The sequence below is a fragment of the Hippocampus zosterae genome, chromosome 1 (assembly GCF_025434085.1).
Source record: "Hippocampus zosterae strain Florida chromosome 1, ASM2543408v3, whole genome shotgun sequence".
Lineage (NCBI taxonomy): Eukaryota > Metazoa > Chordata > Actinopteri > Syngnathiformes > Syngnathidae > Hippocampus > Hippocampus zosterae.
The window spans coordinates 9,991,316-10,010,389 of NC_067451.1; the positions used below are offsets into that span (position 1 = coordinate 9,991,316).

Genomic DNA, 19,074 nt, shown 5'->3' on the forward strand with positions numbered 1-19,074 from the left:
GCTAGATTTGGTCATTTAAGAAGAAAAGCCCAAGAAAAAATAATCATTTAAAAATGCATCACCTGTTCAAGTGACCTATTACCTGTCTGAACTAAATCACAGGTGTCAGTTACACTCAAGGTCCGGTGGCCAGATCTGGCCCGCCACATCATTTTACGTGGGCCACGAAAGCAAATCAAAGATGTCAACTTTCATGATGCTTGCTGAAATCTCGACCAAACGTTGAAATTCTCATTTGTAATAAAGAGTGATATTGTAAGAATTTTCTTGTGACCAAAACCCTCATGACAGTAACTTCAACAATAGTTGGATTAACTGTTATTCTTGACTTCTTTATATGGTTTCAGTCATAACGGCCCTCCAGGGGATGCTGTAACCAAAATCTGTCCCGTGACAAAAATGAGTTTGACACCCCTGAACTAAATGATGAGATGTGGTTACACAAGTCTGCACATCCTTTTGCGATGAGGACGTGGCGGTTTTCAAATGTAAGCAATCACATTCAAACTCACGTGAATGGGGAGTCAGTAAACCCCCAGTATCATTAAATGTGCCTCTGATTAACCTTTTGTAAAGTTCCGATGTTCTAGGAGGCTTTCCCTAATGTTGTCATATTGCAGATGAGTTTGTAATAACAGTGTTTTGGGATCATCGTTTTGAATATTATCGGGTCGCGGGGCCAGCAGCTTTAGCTCTCCCCAGCCACTTCTTCCAGCTTTTCCCAGGGAATCCCGAGGGTTCCCAGACCAGCTGGGAGACATAGTCTCTCCAGCGTGTCCGTCCTGGGTCGTCCCCGGGGCCTCCGGCGGATAGGACATGCCCGGAACACCTCACCAGGTAGGCGTCCAGGAGGCTTCCGAATCAGATGCCTGAGCCACCTCATCTGGCTCCTCTATTAGTACGATATGAATACTGTGGGCGTCAAGTACACAAGTAATTCATGGCAGGATTGTTCCCTTTCACCGGCATAGAAGACGAACAACGATCCATTACTTTGAGTAAATAAATACGTTTTCAGTCCGATTCAGTGAAATGTGATGATTTCTCCACAGCCCGGTGGTTGGGAATCACTCTTCTAAGCTAACCAGAAAAGAAAGAAAAAAAAGTGGTCAGACAGAAAGCAGAAGTCGTGCTGCGCGTGGCAGCCATTCAAGTGTCAATAACAGGGAAGCGGTTTTCAGTGTGGGCAATCGGAAATCAAGCGTTTCCTGCCAAATGAGATGCAATCATACCCCAAACACCGTTGCCTTGTGCTACACATGTTATCACGTCGGGGGCGGTCCAAAGAAAACAGGGAGTGTGGTACTCCACCGACTGCTGGAGAGCGACAGCAGCCGACACTTTGTAATGTCCGCATTGTCGTGGCAACAGCAAGCTCCAATAACAGGGATACTAGTGAGTGTGTCACCTTTTTTTGACACAACTCCCGTTGTCGTTAACCGACAGCCATCGTCACTCACAAGTGCAAAATTGTTTATTCGGTGGACTTACCAAGGCTCTCTGGAAAAAAGTATTGGGACACGCTGAAGATTCTTTGCATTTAAGGTCCAGAAAGACTTTCGGGGGTGCACATATTCAAATGCTAAATTTGAGGATTCCCTCTTTGCAACGAAAGGCCTGATGAGCAGAGATCTCGAACGGGTAATCGCTTGTGATTATCTTCTGGTACAGGGTGTGTTCAATTGATTGTTATCTGCAAAGAAAACGGGGCAAGCCGACAAACGGAACTGTCCTCTGAACCATCTTAAACAGAAGACCGGCACCCGAGTTCGCTGACCACCAACCAGTTAGAATTACTGTCGACGTTATGCTAACATTTCCGTTCGGCTATCAAATGCCAGTGACATGCAGACCAATCAAAAGCTCTTCCACTAGATGGCAGAAGGCACAATGAACCTGCATCCAGCCGTCACCATTCACACAAGTGGGGGGGAAAAAAAGTTCTGTGTCCAACTAGACAGGTCCGCTTTTCACACTGCGTTAGTACATTTGGAAGTGAAGTGAGACTCGCTTATCTTTGTTTCAATCAAGGTTGGAAAAGACTCATTATTCAAGTCGATCAAATGCAAATTCTCAAACTTGGAGGCTCTGCTGGCACTTTGGTGTCCCAATACCTTTGCCCGGTTAACCTGAATCCATATCAAGAGTGCATGTACAATGAGAATTTGGTGTGCCGCAATGACACGGACCCCCCACCCGCCCTTGCTCGACCAGTGCTCAGGGGATAACCACAACACTTACTCAAACTCTTTGATCCATAAAAGTCATCGCTTAACCCCGGGAAGTCCTAGATGTCCCGACAGGTGAGAGCAGAGAACAAAGACAAGAGAAGACAGCAGAGAGGAAGAAGAGGTTAGTGATAGTCGGGGCAGAGAGGAGGAGGAGGAGTGCTCTGTGTGCATGTGCGGTAATGAGGCGGGAGAAAAAAAAAACATTTTGAAATCCATGTGTACATCAGTGCTTTGTGACATTCTTGTCCTGGTTCAAGTCGTGCAGCGGCCCAGTTGTTAAGAAGTGTGTTTGTGTAGCCGACAACAAAACACACAAGCATGCATGCATGCGCGCGCACACATACACACAGCCACCGACTCCTCTTGGAGGGCACCAGAGAGGCGGTCACATGTGGCAGAGGTGCAAGCTAAATTAATCTGAGTCACTCTCAAGTCTTAAACTTCACATTCCACGTTACTATGGCAAAAATCAAGCATTTCTGGTCAGCACACAATTTTAAGCTAGTGGAGTCAAGTCATACAATACAATCTTGCTCGGTCGGTCACAACAAAAACTTCCAACGCGAGCCACTTTGCACTCAGTAGACGGACTTCCGTTAGTCTACTGTACTCCGTTGTATATTTTGTTATTGGGATGTGAGGGTTTTTGGGTTAGCCCTGTTGCTAGGCTAACGTAGCATACGGCACAGAAGATGTTGCTTTTCTATCCGTCATACTTGCGTCTCACTTTTCTGGCATACTGTAACTAAATGACTATCATTTCCACTGTTACTTTATATTAACATCTGGATTAATCTCAGGTTGATCAGTCAGGCCTGGAAAATTGGGCACAGGATGTGCTCAAGAGGTGACTCATATATAATAAAACCGATCTTTTGCACCCGAGACCAGATGCGTAGAAAATCACGAGACTTTCAAATATATCCAGACAAGATTTGTAAAGTCATGTAGGTCAAGTCAAAGTCAAGGCGGCTCTTTCCCAAGTTTTCGCCAAGCAAGTAGCGAGTCCTAAAATTGTGCCCCCTCTGCCTACACGTAGCCCGCGGCCCACCACTGCCTCATGAGAGCAACGCGTCCGTGGAGGTGAGCGAAAGGAAGGAAGGAAGGATAACGGATGGACAGACAGAACTTAAAGTGTGAAAAGAGGAAAAGATAGGATGAAAGCGATGAGACCCTCCCCCCATTCCCTCCCTGCCCGTTTGTGTGACGCAGCTGGTACTCACGTTCAGACTCCACCAACTCCTGCACAATATTCTCCTTGCTCTTGTAAAACGGGAACCTTCGCGACAGGTTGAAGCTTTTTTTGCGCTTTACTTTGACCGGCTGCTTTGTCCACGAGGGAGGTGTGGAGGGAGGTAGGGAGGCAGGGAGGGGGAGATGAGAGGGCAAACGCACACACACATACACACACATAAAAATAAAATAAAAAATAAAATAAACAACAACAGAATGGATTTCAATGACGGTACTCAACATGCATGCAAAACAATAAAATGGAATGTACGGCAAACATCAAATCATCATGAAATGAGAAGTAGATAATGGATGAATATTGAACACAAATGGCTAGCTTCCGTTTCGAAAACACTGTTTTTCGTTCCAATACACACATGATCTAACACGTTTCCTCATGTGATGGCCGGCCGGCCGGTGGCGTAGTCGAAAGCCGTTTGAACATTTGGTTTTTGATATCCAGTATCACTGTTGAATATCCTTGATATCCAGCTTTAGGATCAACGCCTACTCCTCCTCTATGGGTTTTAGATTTTTTTTGTCCAAACAAATGTTCGTTTCCGCCCCAGTAAAAAAAAAAAAAAAAAAAAACTAAAGAAATGTCTCAACGTGAGAAATGTAAAATTTATACACTCTTTGCTCTCACTCGTAGGACAATTCATTAAACTAGTAGAACGACTGTTTTGAATGAGTGTTAGCCAGTAGTTTTGTGACGACCGCCACTTGTCGGCAACTGTTCAACTCAACTGTTGATAACGATCCAACAAAATGAGTTCGTAATTGAACCTTGCCAACAAACTGCTGTGTAACAGGTAACAAGTATTGTAGTTTACTAGCAAGATCTGCATACCAGTAGGACAAAAATTCACTCAGCGTAGAAGAAAATGTTACGAACGGGACAAAACCCGTCTACTAGTCCTGTCTAGTCATTTGACTAGTGTGGAGAATTTCTTGAACGAGTAAGGACAAAGAGTGTTCTAGTCCATGGACCTGAACCCTTTCATGCACCTCGTAACCTGAAAATCTGTCCATTGTGGTAGCCTCTGTCCCTGAAGGTTGAAGATGGACATTGGGGATTTGGAATCGTTGCTCACTTGGCCTGCTAATGTATTGATACATTTTGGGGGGAAAATATTCAACAGTGATACTGATGTATTACAATTCAGGTCAAGGGAAAGCAGCGTTTATCATTTAAGATGGATTAATAAGATTCTCTCTTTTTTAAAAAAAAGAGCTGCAGCAGTAATTCTATTCGACACAAGCTTGGGCATCGATGGGCTTGCAGACCTCTCTGTGTCCGTGGTGCAGTTTTTTTGGTATTATTTTGCTGCTTTATTTACGCCCCATCGGTTCTGTGAACACTCGTTACACCCAGCAAGAACTTAAAGAGATTAGCGACCGGCACAATAGGGAGACCGGTGTGACGAGCCTCTCTGTCTCTTTCCAAGGTCGATGCATCGAGGGCGCTTACGGCTCGCTCCAAGTCTATTTTTTAGTTTATTAAAACCATGTCAGTCTACGGGCATGATGTAATATTTATTCATTTGAGCCTTCATTTGGGTGAGTACTGATTAGATCAGTTGGAAAACAACCTTTACAGAGCCAAGATGCCCATTTTCTTAATCTTAATCGGTAAACAAAAATATATTTTTTAAAAGTTTACTGTACTGAAATAATGATTTTTGTTTCCTCTCAGTTTAGTCTGAAATATACTGTAATGCCCTTCAATATGTATTGCATTATTTTTGCTCAACATTAATCACTATATCAGTAGCATTTAAAAAAACAAAAACAAACCTGGCGTCCACTTGCCTAGAGGCCATTATTTGAGGAAGCGCGGTACACACATACTCACCGAGTGCAAAATATTTTTGGTATAGCGTGTGACTGGCGTGTGTCGTGCGGTTGTATTGTGGCAACATGACGGCTCCTCGTGTGGGCTTTCCTAGCGTTCCCACGCGGCTCCTCCACTCCACTTACCCTGTTGGACTCAATCATGCCTGTCCGGGCGTGGAACTTGACTGTTTTTAACCTGGCCCGCTCCTTCTTCTCCACTCTGGACAGAATAATTTTAAGAAAAGAAAGTCTTGCTGTCAAGCTGCATTGAGAGCACAATGCTGTGACCAAGTCTTCTTTTACCACTCAAAGAAAATCGACAGAATCAAAAGATTTGTTGTCTAAACAAGACACAGGAAAGCTGATTCACATGTTCCTGTTCAGATTAGACTATTGTGTGCATGTGTGTGCTTTTTTCCCCTCCCCTTTTTCTATTTTGCACTCACCAGGCCAGGCCCCGCCTTTTTGAAGCAGACACTCCAAGTCACAAGGGGTGTTCACACGGCAAGATTTGGTCCGGTGCTACGCTGGGGCTGCCCCAGTAGAGCGTTCACACGTGCAAATCAGCTCCGACGTAGCCCCGGAAAACAGCTTACACCGGAGCAAATTCGATCCACCTCAGGGAGGTGGTTTAAAAATTTGCTCCAGAGCAGCACCAATGTAAATTTGCACGTGTGAACGGAACTGGGTTAAATTTGCTCCAGAGCAAATGCTCGTGAAGAGTTGATTACGTACAGCGAGAATGCGTTGCTTTCGTGCTGTCGGACTTCCGTCATGTGTTTGTTTAATAACGACATAAGATTTGGCTGGTAACATCTTTCCTTTTGTAGGATAATAGACTGTCTCTGAGTTGTTTGTTCCTTTGTTGTGTGTCCACAACCCCCCGCACCCCCATATATAATTTATTTTGTGATTTCCTCTCTTGATTTTCTGTTTGGCGCATTACATGCTTGCTTTTCTGAGTGTCATTGAAGTCATCGTTGATTTACGTTTTCGGGGCGGTCACTCTCGAGCAGAAGGCACGGAGGCCGAGAAGGAGAAGGACGTGACTGTACAGTAGTCGCTTGAGTTGTGTATACGTTTTAAAAAGAACCAACACGACAGGTAATTTGTTTTCTGTCGTTTTGCTCCGCTGCAGAAACTGCCGTGTGAACGCAAGTGGGGCTGCACCGACGCTGTGCTGACACGCTCAGCGGCTTTATACGTGTAAACGCTCCACAAAATTTGCTGCAGTGTAAAATATATCGCAACAAAATACATCGGTGCAGCGCCGGAACAAACGTGTGCCGTGTGAACACCCCTACAGACACTACAGTAGAAAGTGAGGCTTTGCAACCCCAAGTGTACAAATAGCTACAGCTCATGCGGACATTGTGCTGACTGATCCAAAATAAATGTAGATCCGATTACTTGATTAATCAACTTAAGTTTTTTTTTTTGTGTGAGTCAAAACGTGCTAATCGACACGCTATGACATTTTATGCTCATCTTGTTTTTCCTCAATATTCCTTTGCCTCAATTTAGCCCGGTGGATTTTCCTTCTGTAGACGTGCCACTCAACAGATGCTTAGCTTTTTTCAACAGAAGCTCAAATGCACCTTTTCTTGCTGGGAATGACCCCGATCTGCTCGCTCTCCCCGTGAGGTGTCACCAGCCTGGCCTGCCACCACTCGTCATCGGAAGCGTTGATCACGTGGAGGATGTCGCCGTAAGAGAAGCTCAGCCCTTGGCTGGGCAGGCAGCTGTCCCTCGTCCGGTCGTAGTCGAATAAAGCTCTGCAAAGAGAAAGACAAAAAAGAAGGTGTCGTTTTTTTGTCTTTTGGTCCTAAATCGGCAGATGGGGTATGCGCAGCATTAATGTGGGGTGTAATCTGATTCAGATGTTGTCTGACTGAGATTTTTTTTCACCACAACCGCTTGGTTGTTGGGTGTGGTGCATGCTCAAATCACAAGTCCTATGAAGTCAGGAATCGGGATTTGTAACGAGCCCCAGTGCCGAATTTTTAAAAACTGAAATATCAATTATCCCCACCCTAAATGATTTTTCTCTGAACGGTCTTGGAGAAATTACTCAAATTAATTTTCCAAGTAATTTAGGCTACATAAGGGTTATTTTAGACTTTCTACCCCTCGAATGTCACTTTCAACAAACAATGAAATAGCTGTTCATCAAAGGTTAGGGTTGGGGTTAGGCGAGCCATCTTGCTCCACCATAGCCGCGCCAATGCAGTCCGATCATGTTACGGCAAGGTGTGTAATATTTAAAAATGCCCATCGTGCCCGATGATTTTGATCATGTTATTCGGTTGTGTGAAATCAGTATTTATGTAACGTGGCGGCAACTCCGCCATGCCAGCGCCCACCTACTTGGGCCTCCAAGCCACGCACTTGCCACAAAGTCAGCAGTATAAGGCTCCGAGAATTGAGGTTTTCATATCGTACACTCACACGGTGAAAGCTGGCCTCATTTACATTTGTTCAAACGTAGCAGCTGAGCGTTTGACTCCAGACGTGACTAATCCATTTACACTGCAACCATTACACTAACCTAAAAATTTAGGAAATTTGGGGTCAAGTAAGTGGTTATGCCTGGAGACGGAAGGTGGGATGATGTCGCTGATCATTGCTCATTGCCACAAGTGCAAGCAATCATTCAAATGTCGGGGGAAACACAAGCAAGTTGAGCAAACATAGAAAATGTGCAGCTCACCTCACAGACGTATGCTGTAACATAAAAGCCCAAGTTTTGTTTCGAAATGATTGTTTGAATAATGTAACAGTGATTTGTTCCAATTACTTGTTTTTCTGGAACCTGCTTTCTTTCCTTTCAAATTAATTTCATTGTAGTTGCAGGCTATCTATGTTTGTGTGTGCGCGCGCTTGTGCGCGCGCGCACACACAAACACACACACCCCAAACAATGGCAGTGCATGCTTTGCATTGGCACGGCCTCAAGTCTCCGCTCTCTGTGTTGTCAGTCTAAACGTGTCATCATCATGTTTCAAGACTGCACATTCTTCATACCTGCTTTGCAGGTTCCAACTCAACTGGATCAACTACAAGATTTTCCATCGCAATCCCAATTTATTTACAAAGCACATTTAAAAACAGCAGGGTTGTCTGAAATGCTGTACAAATCATTTCAAACTAGGGATGCACTAATATCACTTTTTAAGAGCATCTTTCAGTGCTTGTCGATACCAAATACTGATACTCGCTCATGTCATTACATGTACATTTACAATGTAGTGATGAAAACGCAATCCATTACTATGTAGGCTGTAGCACAAGCACTGTCATCAGTTGTGTGGCGTCACAGACTGAACAAGTCACGTCTGGTGGATATGCATAAAGAAGAATTATAAAACGGTTTCTGGAGAATACGGCAAATGCTCAAATAATACAAAGACAGGGACAGGCAGCTGGAGTGCTACGTTATCACATCCCCAAGCCACTTTACTTCTTGCAAACCCCACCTCCCTGCTGCTTCCACTTTCTCCGCGGGCCGACCAGTGGTAAGGCGACTCGTGGCGCTCGTGGCTGGGACTGCTTTGTTGCGTTTCGCCACCGCTTCAAAGCTCACCTTGCAGGATCAACGCCTCCACATTCCTGAGGCAGGGCCAGCGGGACATGCATCGGCTGGATAGCGAGACGGTTTTTACAACATTGCTGCGCTCTTAGTAAGCCGCACAGGCTAGGCCCTACTTGCCTCTCATAAGAGCCCAGATACAAAGACGAATCCAACGCGATCCAGCCTTGTATGCAGTGGGCCAGTGTTGAGTGTGGGGGTGGGGGTCGGGGGGCTCAAATAACTTGGGCGTAGCAGAGTTACGCCACAGCGCTTTCACTTCGATCACCTTGACTCTGGCGTGACTCACCGGTTCCACCGCCTCTGTTTGTCATTTTATTATGACAGTAACCACTGTCAGTCTACAATGTGATGTCATAATCGATGTGGGCTTGAAAGGGAGGAGAAGCAACGCCTTTCGAGCAGGAAAAAAAAGGAAAATAATATCTATGAACGTCACATGACCGAAACCGGAAAACAGGTGAGCAGGGGCGTTTGCTACGCAAGGCCAAGGGCGCTTCCAAATCAATTTCAGTCGACAACAGAGGTCTACAGAATGTCAAATTAATGCGGCAGGCAGCCACCATCTTTATGGAATGTTCTAAAAAACACAGAATGAGCACTTTAAATGCCTCTGAAACCCTCCACAATGAATCAATTCATGAAAAAAATGGCCTGGTTAAGTGCATGATCTATTCTATTGCTCACTGCTCTTCTCACCAAATCTTCCACTTGCGCTAGTTTAGTCCAGTTTTTAAGGCAAATGTCGGCATTTGAAACATCTCGGTCATTTCAGCCTGCATTCAATTGATTGCTGTCACAAACTAATCCTTTAAGAATCGGTTGCCCTTCCAACTCTGCTTTTTCTGTAATGCAAAACAATATATATAATTTGTTTAAAACATATTTTTGAGTTTAGTGTCAACCAATGATTGTGGTCGAAAAAACAGAGTTGGTTGATTTTTTTCCCCGAAATAGTTTTAAATGAAACTTGCATTCATCCATTTCGTTCGAATTCCACAAAGTCACTATCAATCAGAATACCCTGTTGACACCAGTCAGGGCACATAGAGAAAATGTTTCTCCCGAGCTCCTTAGTTCACTACTACCACAATTTTCAAAAATATTAGAAAAAACTATTTTCGCGCAGACTTGATAGCTTTATACAAAAGCATGCGCTGTTAAGTGAGAATCAATATGGCTTCAGGGAAAAACAGACCACCTCAATGGCAGTTATGGAGTTTGTGGAAGCAATAGCCACTAATATAGACAACAAAGAATTTACTGTTGGGGTTTTCCTAGATCTAAAAAAAGCTTTTGACACAATAGATCACAGTATATTATTGAAAAAACTAGAAAGATATGGCATTAGAGGAGTAGCTTATAAATGGATAAAAAGTTATTTAGAAAACAGATATCAGTACGTGCAACTCAACAATAAAAAATACGAATCAACTGAAAATCACTCACGGAGTTCCTCAGGGGTCAGTGCTTGGTCCAAAACTATTCATCTTATATATAAATGATATCTGCAAGGTCTCAAAACTATTTAAATGTGTCCCATTTGCTGATGATACAACTTTCTACTGTTCTGGAATAAATCTCAAACAGCTCCTGATAACCATAGAAAATGAATTAAACAAATTAAAAAACTGGTTCGACAGAAATAAATTGCCACTTAACCTGAAAAATCGAAGTTAATTGTTTTTGGCACAAGACCAATCAAACACCAAGCTAAAATTATGGTAAACTCAATTGAAATAGAAAGAGCGTATGAAACCAAGTTTCTCGGATTAGTAATAGACTCAAAACTATGTTGGAAACCACATATCGATAACATAAAAAGAAAAATAGCCAAGACCGTAGGGATCCTCTACAAAACCAAGGAAGTGCTAAATAAGAGATCTTTGTACACATTATACACTTCATTATTATTACCATATATGACCTACTGTGTGGAAATATGGGGAAATGCCTGCAAAACAAACACACTCCCTATTCTCAAACTACAAAAAAAGCAATTCGAATTATTAATAGATCAAAATATACGGAACCCACAAATCCACTATTTATCAAATATAATACGATGAAATTTTATGACCTGGTTGACTTTAAAATCGCTCAATTAATGTACAAAGCACACAATAACCTGCTCTGCCAAAACATTCAGAGTTTTTCGAAATTCAAGTAAGCAATTATGAATTAAGAGGTACCAACTTATTCAAAAAACTCAAAACAAGAACAAACATCAAGCAAAGAAGTGTATCTAGCAAAGGTGTTAATCTGTGGAATAATCTCGAAACGGACCTAAAAATGAGTAAATCGCTTGCTGAGTTCAAAAACAAATTCAAAAAAATAGTACAAACTGATTTCTTTTTACTTTTTTTATCTACCTTATTTTCTGTCAAATTATTACTGTATATGTTTTATGTTCAATAAACAATAAACAAACAAACAAACAAGTTCCGCTTTAAGGTTTTAACCATGAATATTTTGGCAATTCTGAACATTTCAGAGGACATGAAGTACTTGCGGGTAGGTTTTTAATTTGGTCCCCTTTGAATGTCAGGGTTTGCTCTGTAACATACCAATAACAAGGCTAAGTAAACCCATAAAATGACTTGTATGCATCTTCATAAAAGGACTTTCGAAAGTGTTGCTTTGTTGACTGTAAAACGCCTGTGGCTGGATCACCTCAAGTCGGGGACGGCGGAGCCTCTTTTCACCGCCACTCTAATCCACACGGTGTATACTGTGGAAGTGTCTGACACAAGCTTGGACTGGCTTTCCAGCACACTCTTGAGGAATGTTCTTGTTAGAGAGGTGTTGTTCCCAAAACATGCAATGGCTCAGTCGCTCATCAAGCGATTATTTTTACCTGGGAGGTGGGGGGACTGTGGCATTGTGGGGCTTCCATTTTGACTAGAGTCACTGGCTGCTATTGAATTCAAGTATTTAATATTTAAGTAGAGCGGGGGTTATCATTACATTGATTTACTTGATTCAGGTAGTTTTTGAGTAACCTTTCACACACTATGTGTCCATTTGGCTTTTGAGAAGAGATCTTAACATTGCTCGTCTCTGCCCATCACTTTCTTTCAACGCTGCTCAAACCCTCATCCATGCCTTCATCACCTCCCGCCTTGACTACTGCAATAGCATTCTCTATGGTACAACCTCCAAACTCCTCAATAAACTACAGTACATCCAGAATGCCACCGCCCGCCTACTCACCCACACCCGCACTCGTGATCACATCACCCCCGTCCTTAAAAACCTCCACTGGCTCCCTGTTCCCCAGCGTATTCAATTTAAACTGCTCATACTCACCTATAAAGCCCTTCACAATCAGGCACCCTCCTATCTTTCCGACCTTCTTTACCAATACACTCCTTCCCGAAATCTCCGCTCCTCAAACACAAACCTCCTCGCCATCCCCGTGACCAAGCTCAAAACCTGGGGGGACCGAGCCTTCTCTGTCGTCGTCCCCACCCTCTGGAACGCTCTACCACAACACATCCGCAACTGTACTGACCTCCAATCCTTCAAATCATCCCTAAAAACTCACCTGTTCCGCAATGCTTTTAATACCTTCTAATCTTTTTTACCAATTTTTCTTTTGTTCATCCAAATGAACTTTTGTAAATTATGTATGCTTGTTTTAAATGCACATTTTTATCCTGTGTTTTTATGCTCTTGTAAAGTGTCTTTGAGTGAGATGAAAAGCGCTTTCAAATAAAATGTATTATTATTATTATTATTATTAACACACGCCCATTTGCCACCAAACAACCCCCTCAACCTTATCGATTTTTAACCCACTAAAAAGTCCAAACATTTTCAGGTATTAAGGGAGATCCAGCATAAATATTTTGTTTTACAAATACTTCAGTATATTTCATTTGTACCTGCAGCTAAAAAGTGAAGCGTGGAGAGTCCTTGTTGCCACAATGTACAATTACAGTTAACGACAATTGCCAATAGCATCTCAAATATCCACATGCTCTCCTTTATTTCTTGTCCAATTCTTCCTTTTGTGTGATGCGTCACAGACATATCAGAGCTTTTCATCGGTCCAAAGCTAAAATTGGGAGAAGCAATCAGTTTGTGTTTTATTATGCAGTATATGTAGAGGGATGCCATTTTGGTTAAAAATGACAGATGACCTAATTATTTGCCGTTTATTTTGCAGACCCCAAGCTTCCCCACACCAGTTTCAGGACCACTGAAGTGGAGACTGTGCTCATTGACTATTATGTCCTGGAGAGAATGCTTACGTTTGTCCCATTTCATAGTTTGCACTTGGTGGTTGACTTTATTTGTAGGCTGGAATGAAGCAAGAGGCGTCACCATTTAATCCTTGCAAGAGGCGTCACCATTTAATCCTTGCCGGGCAACAGCGTGTCTGCTTTTGACCCCCCCCCCCCCCCCCACCGGCCCCACCAGCCCATTACCCAGGTTTCCAACAGGCCAGCTGTGGTTCATTAATGCGAGATTAGGTTTATTTCATATTTAGCCGAGGTTGAGAGTGCATCCTCCATCTTACCTGACGTAGAGGGAGCGTTTCTCGCTGGTGCGCAGGGAGCCGGATCCTGAGCTCATGCTGCTGTTCATCATCTGCTCCCTCAGGTCGTGGATTTTGGATTCAAAGCGGCTGTACTCTGTGGTGGGTTTGGAGGGAGACAAAAAGTTAATTTAAAAAAAAGTTGACAAATGTAACCAAAATTCGCCTGGAAGAAGCTACTCCAACATGAGGTTGTTTTGTTCTTTTTTCATCTTGACAGGATGTTAACAACTTGTTGCATGTGATATACACAAAGTACAAAGATTGTACACCAAGACTAAACTGTCCATAGATGTGAATGTGAAGGATTAACTGAATGACTGGCGACCAGTCTATGGTGTAAACCACTTCTCACCCAAAGTCAGATGGGATAGTCTCCAGTTATCCACAACCGCTAATGACGATGTTTTGTGGGTGGTTTCAATGCCAAAAGCGTCTCAGGATGGAGCCGAAAATGAATAAAGGAAAATTGAATGAAACCTCGCACTGATTAATGAGCCCCGGAACAGATGGTTTATCACAGATCTGGCTAAAGCATACGCCGATGTCCCATAACAGGTAATTAATTACACATATTATACAAATTAATGAAGTTCAACATGGGCTCTTTAGCATGGTTCAATGGGGGGGGGGGGGGGGGCAGGAAGGCCACCAACAACACTGCAAGCGTGCTCATTCGTCATAAGAGCACAAATCCAGTCGTGCCTGGTGATGAATGACTTCACCCGAGCTGGCTTATTAATAAGGCTCTCACTGATCGGGTTTGTGCGTTCATTTCGTATCCTACTAGTGAGCTGAATACTCCAAGTAATGGCACACTCTTGTCACCCACAAAACTGCACGAGTACGACAACTGTCATACTTCTGACGTATTTTCCACTACTTCTTGAAACTTCTGCAGACTTAAGAGTATAGATTTGACATGCGAATATGACAAGACATCTTGGTCTTGAGGAAACTATACACGAACTGACACGTGCGTGCTACTTGTGAGATTTTTTTTTATTTTTTTCTAAGATGGCACCGGCAGCCTTCGGCAAGTCCTCTTCAAGAGCGTTGCTTTTTTGTTCTTTTTTGGTGTTTTTGTCTTTTGTTTTGTCACATGTTGTTTGTTGTTTCATCGTGTGGACCTGATATGGACTGTTTTCAGCGTTTTTTGGCCACGACATTCGTCAAAGGAGAAGTATCTGTGCTTGGTGGTTGCGCCTTTTCGGCAGCACGCCTGTACCAGCACAGATTTTGATTGGGAGGAATGTCGGCGCCATTGACTGTCGGTGCTGGATAGACCTGGGGCGCTTGTGTTTTTTGCGCTTGAAATGGGCAGCATTTTTCACAACCCAGTTTTGTTCAGTGCCTATGTCGGCGCTGTTGGACAGTCGGCGTTGGTGCGGTTGGATGGACGGCTGCTGAAGTTGAGGATGAGGAGAGAGGAGCGTTGGCGCAGAGCGCCGATGCGTATTTGGAACCGAGAGTCGCCGCTTGGAATTGAAATGGATTTCCATGGGACAGGAGAAATGAAGCAATCTCTTTTTTCGTCAATGGATGCTACAGCTTCTTGTTGACTTTGAAACTTAGCTTCTAGCCGACGTGTGCATATTTTGACCATGACGTCTCTGATCCACTGGTTAAAGGACACTTTGATTCTCTCCTCTTTCATCTCAAACTGCTTCAAACCTTCAAACAACAAAGCGTGTGTGTCCGTGTTTTATGTAATGTGTTGTGTTTATTATTTAACTGTTTTGTTAAGCGCTTTGTTACAGCTGCCGCTGTTGTGAAAGCGCTATATAAATCAGCATGTATTGTATTGTATTATACAATTCTACCAATTATCATCTAGTGCTTCACGAGTTAGTGTTTTTAATAGAAATATTTATAGTAATTATGATCCCAGCAGCGTGACACTTTTGGTTGTATTTTTTTCAAAGACTGTTAAATATCGAAGACATTTTTCACAAAAACATTTCTCACACCAATACCAACGGTAATTCTGACTTAAAACTATATTAGTGTAGGTAGGTGAAAGACTACGTCATGTTCCAACCTTGGGTTACATCGCCGCCGTATATAAAACACGCCTGGTAGGAGCCGAACTTCCAGTGTAATCATAAACAGCCGCCAACGCTTCCTGTACCGCTCAAAGTCCAGACTGCAGCCAGGCAGCAGACAGGTAGCCTCGAAAAAGCAAACATCCACGCTTGTGAGGATGACCTCACAGGAGTTACTCACACTCTTTTGAGCAGGTGCAAAAACAAAATGGAGGTCATCCTCCCCTTAAGGGGGATAAAAGACAAACCTCCCCTGAAGGGCTGCTGCTATCGTCACCCTGGTCTGAGCAACAGGAGGCACCAAGGTGAAGTAACCAGACACCTGTTGGCTGCCACAGCACAGGAAACGCATTCAACTGTGGACTGGAGAGGGAAAAAAAGGGCGACTCAGGCTGTTGCACTTGCAGTGGTGGGAAGCAGCGAAACACAAATACTTTATCCAGGTACTAAAAGACTCTGGAAAGTGAATTAGAGATAATTGCAACAAAGAAAAAAGGGCAAAGACTGAGAAGTATGTAATCATCAATTGTGAAGCATTAGACTGTTTTCCAACATCAAAGTGTGACAACTTTTTTTGGGGGGGGGAGGGGGGCTAAAGGAACGCTTGTTGATGTACTTTGGCACCCAGCATGAGTTGCTTCTCCCCCGCTATAAAGCAACGTGTGCGCTTTTGTTTGCGATCATCTGCGATTTTCTGGTGCCATTGTGACATGCAGTAAAGTCTGAAGTGAAAGTCAAAATGTGTACCGGGGCTTCAGGCTGGCGTGGCCACTTGAAAGCAACACGTTGTCAAGGCGTGGAGGAAAAGCCCCTAGTAGATTCCAGCCACCATATAGCGGGCATATTTTTGTGGGTCAAGCATGAAGTTATGTGGAGGCATAAGCATGATGCAAGATGAAGTAGCATCCATTTTCAGGTTGTGGCTGCGGCAATTTGATTGACAGTTGAGAGGGGTCTGGTTTCAGCAACCCTGTGGATTTTTTTATTGAGTTTTAATGATTTTGAAATCTTAGTTTATCGACTTGGCAATTATTTACTCTTTTAACATTGGCAGGTGTGTCAAATTTACAAGACAAAATAAAGCTTCACTTTGCCGGGACTAGAAGAGAATTCTTTAACGTCACCTACAAGAATGATTTGTGGAGAATGCATTGTGTCGCGTGTGATCTGGAAATTCCACAATTTACGGCATTCAAAATTTTACTTCTAATCTTGGAGAAAAAAAATAAAAATATATAATTTGGATATTTTTCCCCTTTTCTCAGTACATGCTGGATCCAAGTTTTGAGTTAAGATTTGTTTTTTTACTGTGCCAAGTTATGGGTACTGTATAAACCCCCCCAAGCCCACATACTATATATATATTACACTGGCCCCCCCCTTTTTTTAACTACTTTTTCTTAAACACAAGAGTTGAACCCGCACATGTATTTTAGTTTATTTTTTTAACAATCTTTAAGCACAGTGTTGGAGTACTTTTTCCACCTTTGTGAAGCCTGGAGAAAAAGGGAGTGTGGAGGGGGGGCGAGAGAAAGAACATCTAAATGGCAACGTGCAACCTGAAGGCTGGCTAAACGCCGCCTCACATTCCCCGCCTTCCAAAGCCATTCATCTATGGACATTCAAGCGGAGCAGGAAGAACAGTGAGCCGCAATCAGCGCGCACAGTCCCCAGGGGTAGTTTAGGAAGGGAATGCTCGGCTCCCGACTAGAAATGGCTGCCAAGCCTCGGCTACTAATGACAACATCATAATACAGACTTGTCTCTGTACGACACATCACAAGATCTGCACAGCTCAGTCAAATAGAAAAGGATCCCTTTTGAAGAACGGCGCGGTGGGGGGTTGTGCGGGGGGGACAAGTGTCAACATTCTGCATTTGAACGCCCGCTGAGATGGCAATGCTACGGCACACCTGTTAAAGGCACTTTACAGGTAGTCTTTTGGTGGCCCAAAACAAACAGGAAGAGTCCTGGAAACAAATGTTCCTTGATCCTGCTGGGCATGTGTGTAAAAATAACAGCAACCTGAAACTCAAAGAGCAGTCCAAACTCAAATGGACCGCACTCCAACGTACTTGTTTCTCAGAAAATACAGAGCCACTTCTTGACTTTTTTTTCCGTTTTGTGAAGTGTATTCAGAGCGGAAGCAAGTCGACAGCATTTATTTCACCCAATGTAGACACGCTACATCTCACAGCTGGTTGCAAATGTTCATGTGAAGACGGCGTTGTCGTAATCTCAGGGTTCAATATTAATCCTTTTTGAGTGGTGATTCACCTAGGGCCAAGTTGCGGTTCCCTTCTCAGAATCGGTACGGTATTCATGATATAGTCATGATAAATCGTTGTGATTATCCGCCATTTTGTCTTTATACTTTATTGTTTAAGCATTGAGGGAAATATGATTTTCATGTAGTTTGTTGTTTTGCATGTAAAAATATAGAACGCATTAACTTCATTGTGATTATTGTTGACATTTGTTCTATAAGGTTTAGGGTGGATCGACACAGTGACACACAGTCCCTGAAAAATTCTCCCCCAAACTGAAAAGTCATAGGAGTCATAGGACTCCCTTTGCCCCCTCACCAATGACTCAAAAAGAGTAAATAAATAAATAAGGGGGGCACACCAAACAAAGCAAAATAAAACAGGTCACAGTGCTGACGGAAAGTTTTGACTTTTAATGACAGGATCCCTCGAAACTGGTAACTGGCCACACGCCTACTGGAGTTCAAGTCGCAACGACTTAGGGGACTCTAACTCCCCAATTTGACGCGAGTCAATGAGTGCCAATATTTGCCCATCCGATTACAAAAAGGAAAGACGTCATTAGTCAACATTGGGTCCGTTGACAGGTTGCGTTTAGCAATACTGAAAACATTGTAGATACCCGACTACAAACAACACTGCAAACTAATGAAACACACACACACACACACACACACGCGAGCACACACACACACACACACACACACACACACACACACACACACACACAGAGTTCAGTGAATACCTCTTTGAGAGTGACATTTTATTTTTGTAATGGCTTTTTTTTTGGGTTCCACTGCCCCTGTCCAGTGACAACCGTGCAGACTAATCTAATTATGGTGACTCAACGACAGCTCCTGATTTTAGTCACAAGGCCACGGCCCTGAAAGGCACACGTCCAACACACAAATACGAATGACCAATAACCTTTTCAAATTACGAGCTGTCATTTGTTCGACGTCATGCTTTGTGTTGAACGACATTTTTCTTAACAAGGGAGCTTCAGGTACAACACAACTCTAAAAAAGCGAGAGAGAAAAAAATCTGCAGTCATGGTGCTGTAATGACATCGCATGTGGGCAAAGAGACCTACCTAATTGATTTTTTTTCCAGTTTACTTACAAATTTCTACTTACACAAAAGGCATGTTTATAGTAATAGAATAAAATAATAGCAATAATACGATACATTTCATTATATTTCCTCAACTCTCAGCCAATTGCCACACTTCGCATGGAAATTTCCATTTCAGAATATTCCCCATCATAAATTCCTTTGAAAATTTGCCGGAAATTTCCCACCTCCAAAAACCCAATTCCCCCGACGCCCG

At 43.1% G+C, this 19,074-nt stretch overlaps 1 protein-coding gene and 1 long non-coding RNA gene across 6 annotated transcripts in view; one reads left to right on the forward strand and one right to left on the reverse strand.

The window, feature by feature from the left end:
- The window catches only part of dlg3 (discs, large homolog 3 (Drosophila)), a 98,658-nt gene that overhangs the window by 5,577 nt on the left and 74,007 nt on the right, over window positions 1-19,074 (reverse strand). For 3 of the 5 annotated variants that reach the window (XM_052066147.1, XM_052066066.1, XM_052066233.1), the window contains 4 exons: window positions 13,415-13,529; window positions 6,899-7,075; window positions 5,445-5,520; window positions 3,455-3,557 (listed from right to left, as the gene is read on the reverse strand). In XM_052066147.1, coding sequence (XP_051922107.1) covers window positions 3,455-3,557; window positions 5,445-5,520; window positions 6,899-7,075; window positions 13,415-13,529 — 471 coding nt within the window. Of the gene's footprint in view, window positions 1-2,241; window positions 2,288-3,454; window positions 3,558-5,444; window positions 5,521-6,898; window positions 7,076-13,414; window positions 13,530-19,074 lie in introns of all 5 variants that reach the window. The other 2 variants (XM_052066382.1, XM_052066298.1) reach the window with 1 other exon arrangement.
- On the forward strand, window positions 3,544-4,518 carry LOC127607231 (uncharacterized). The gene is made up of 2 exons (XR_007964036.1): window positions 3,544-3,926; window positions 4,343-4,518. It is a non-coding gene; the product is annotated as an uncharacterized LOC127607231 (long non-coding RNA).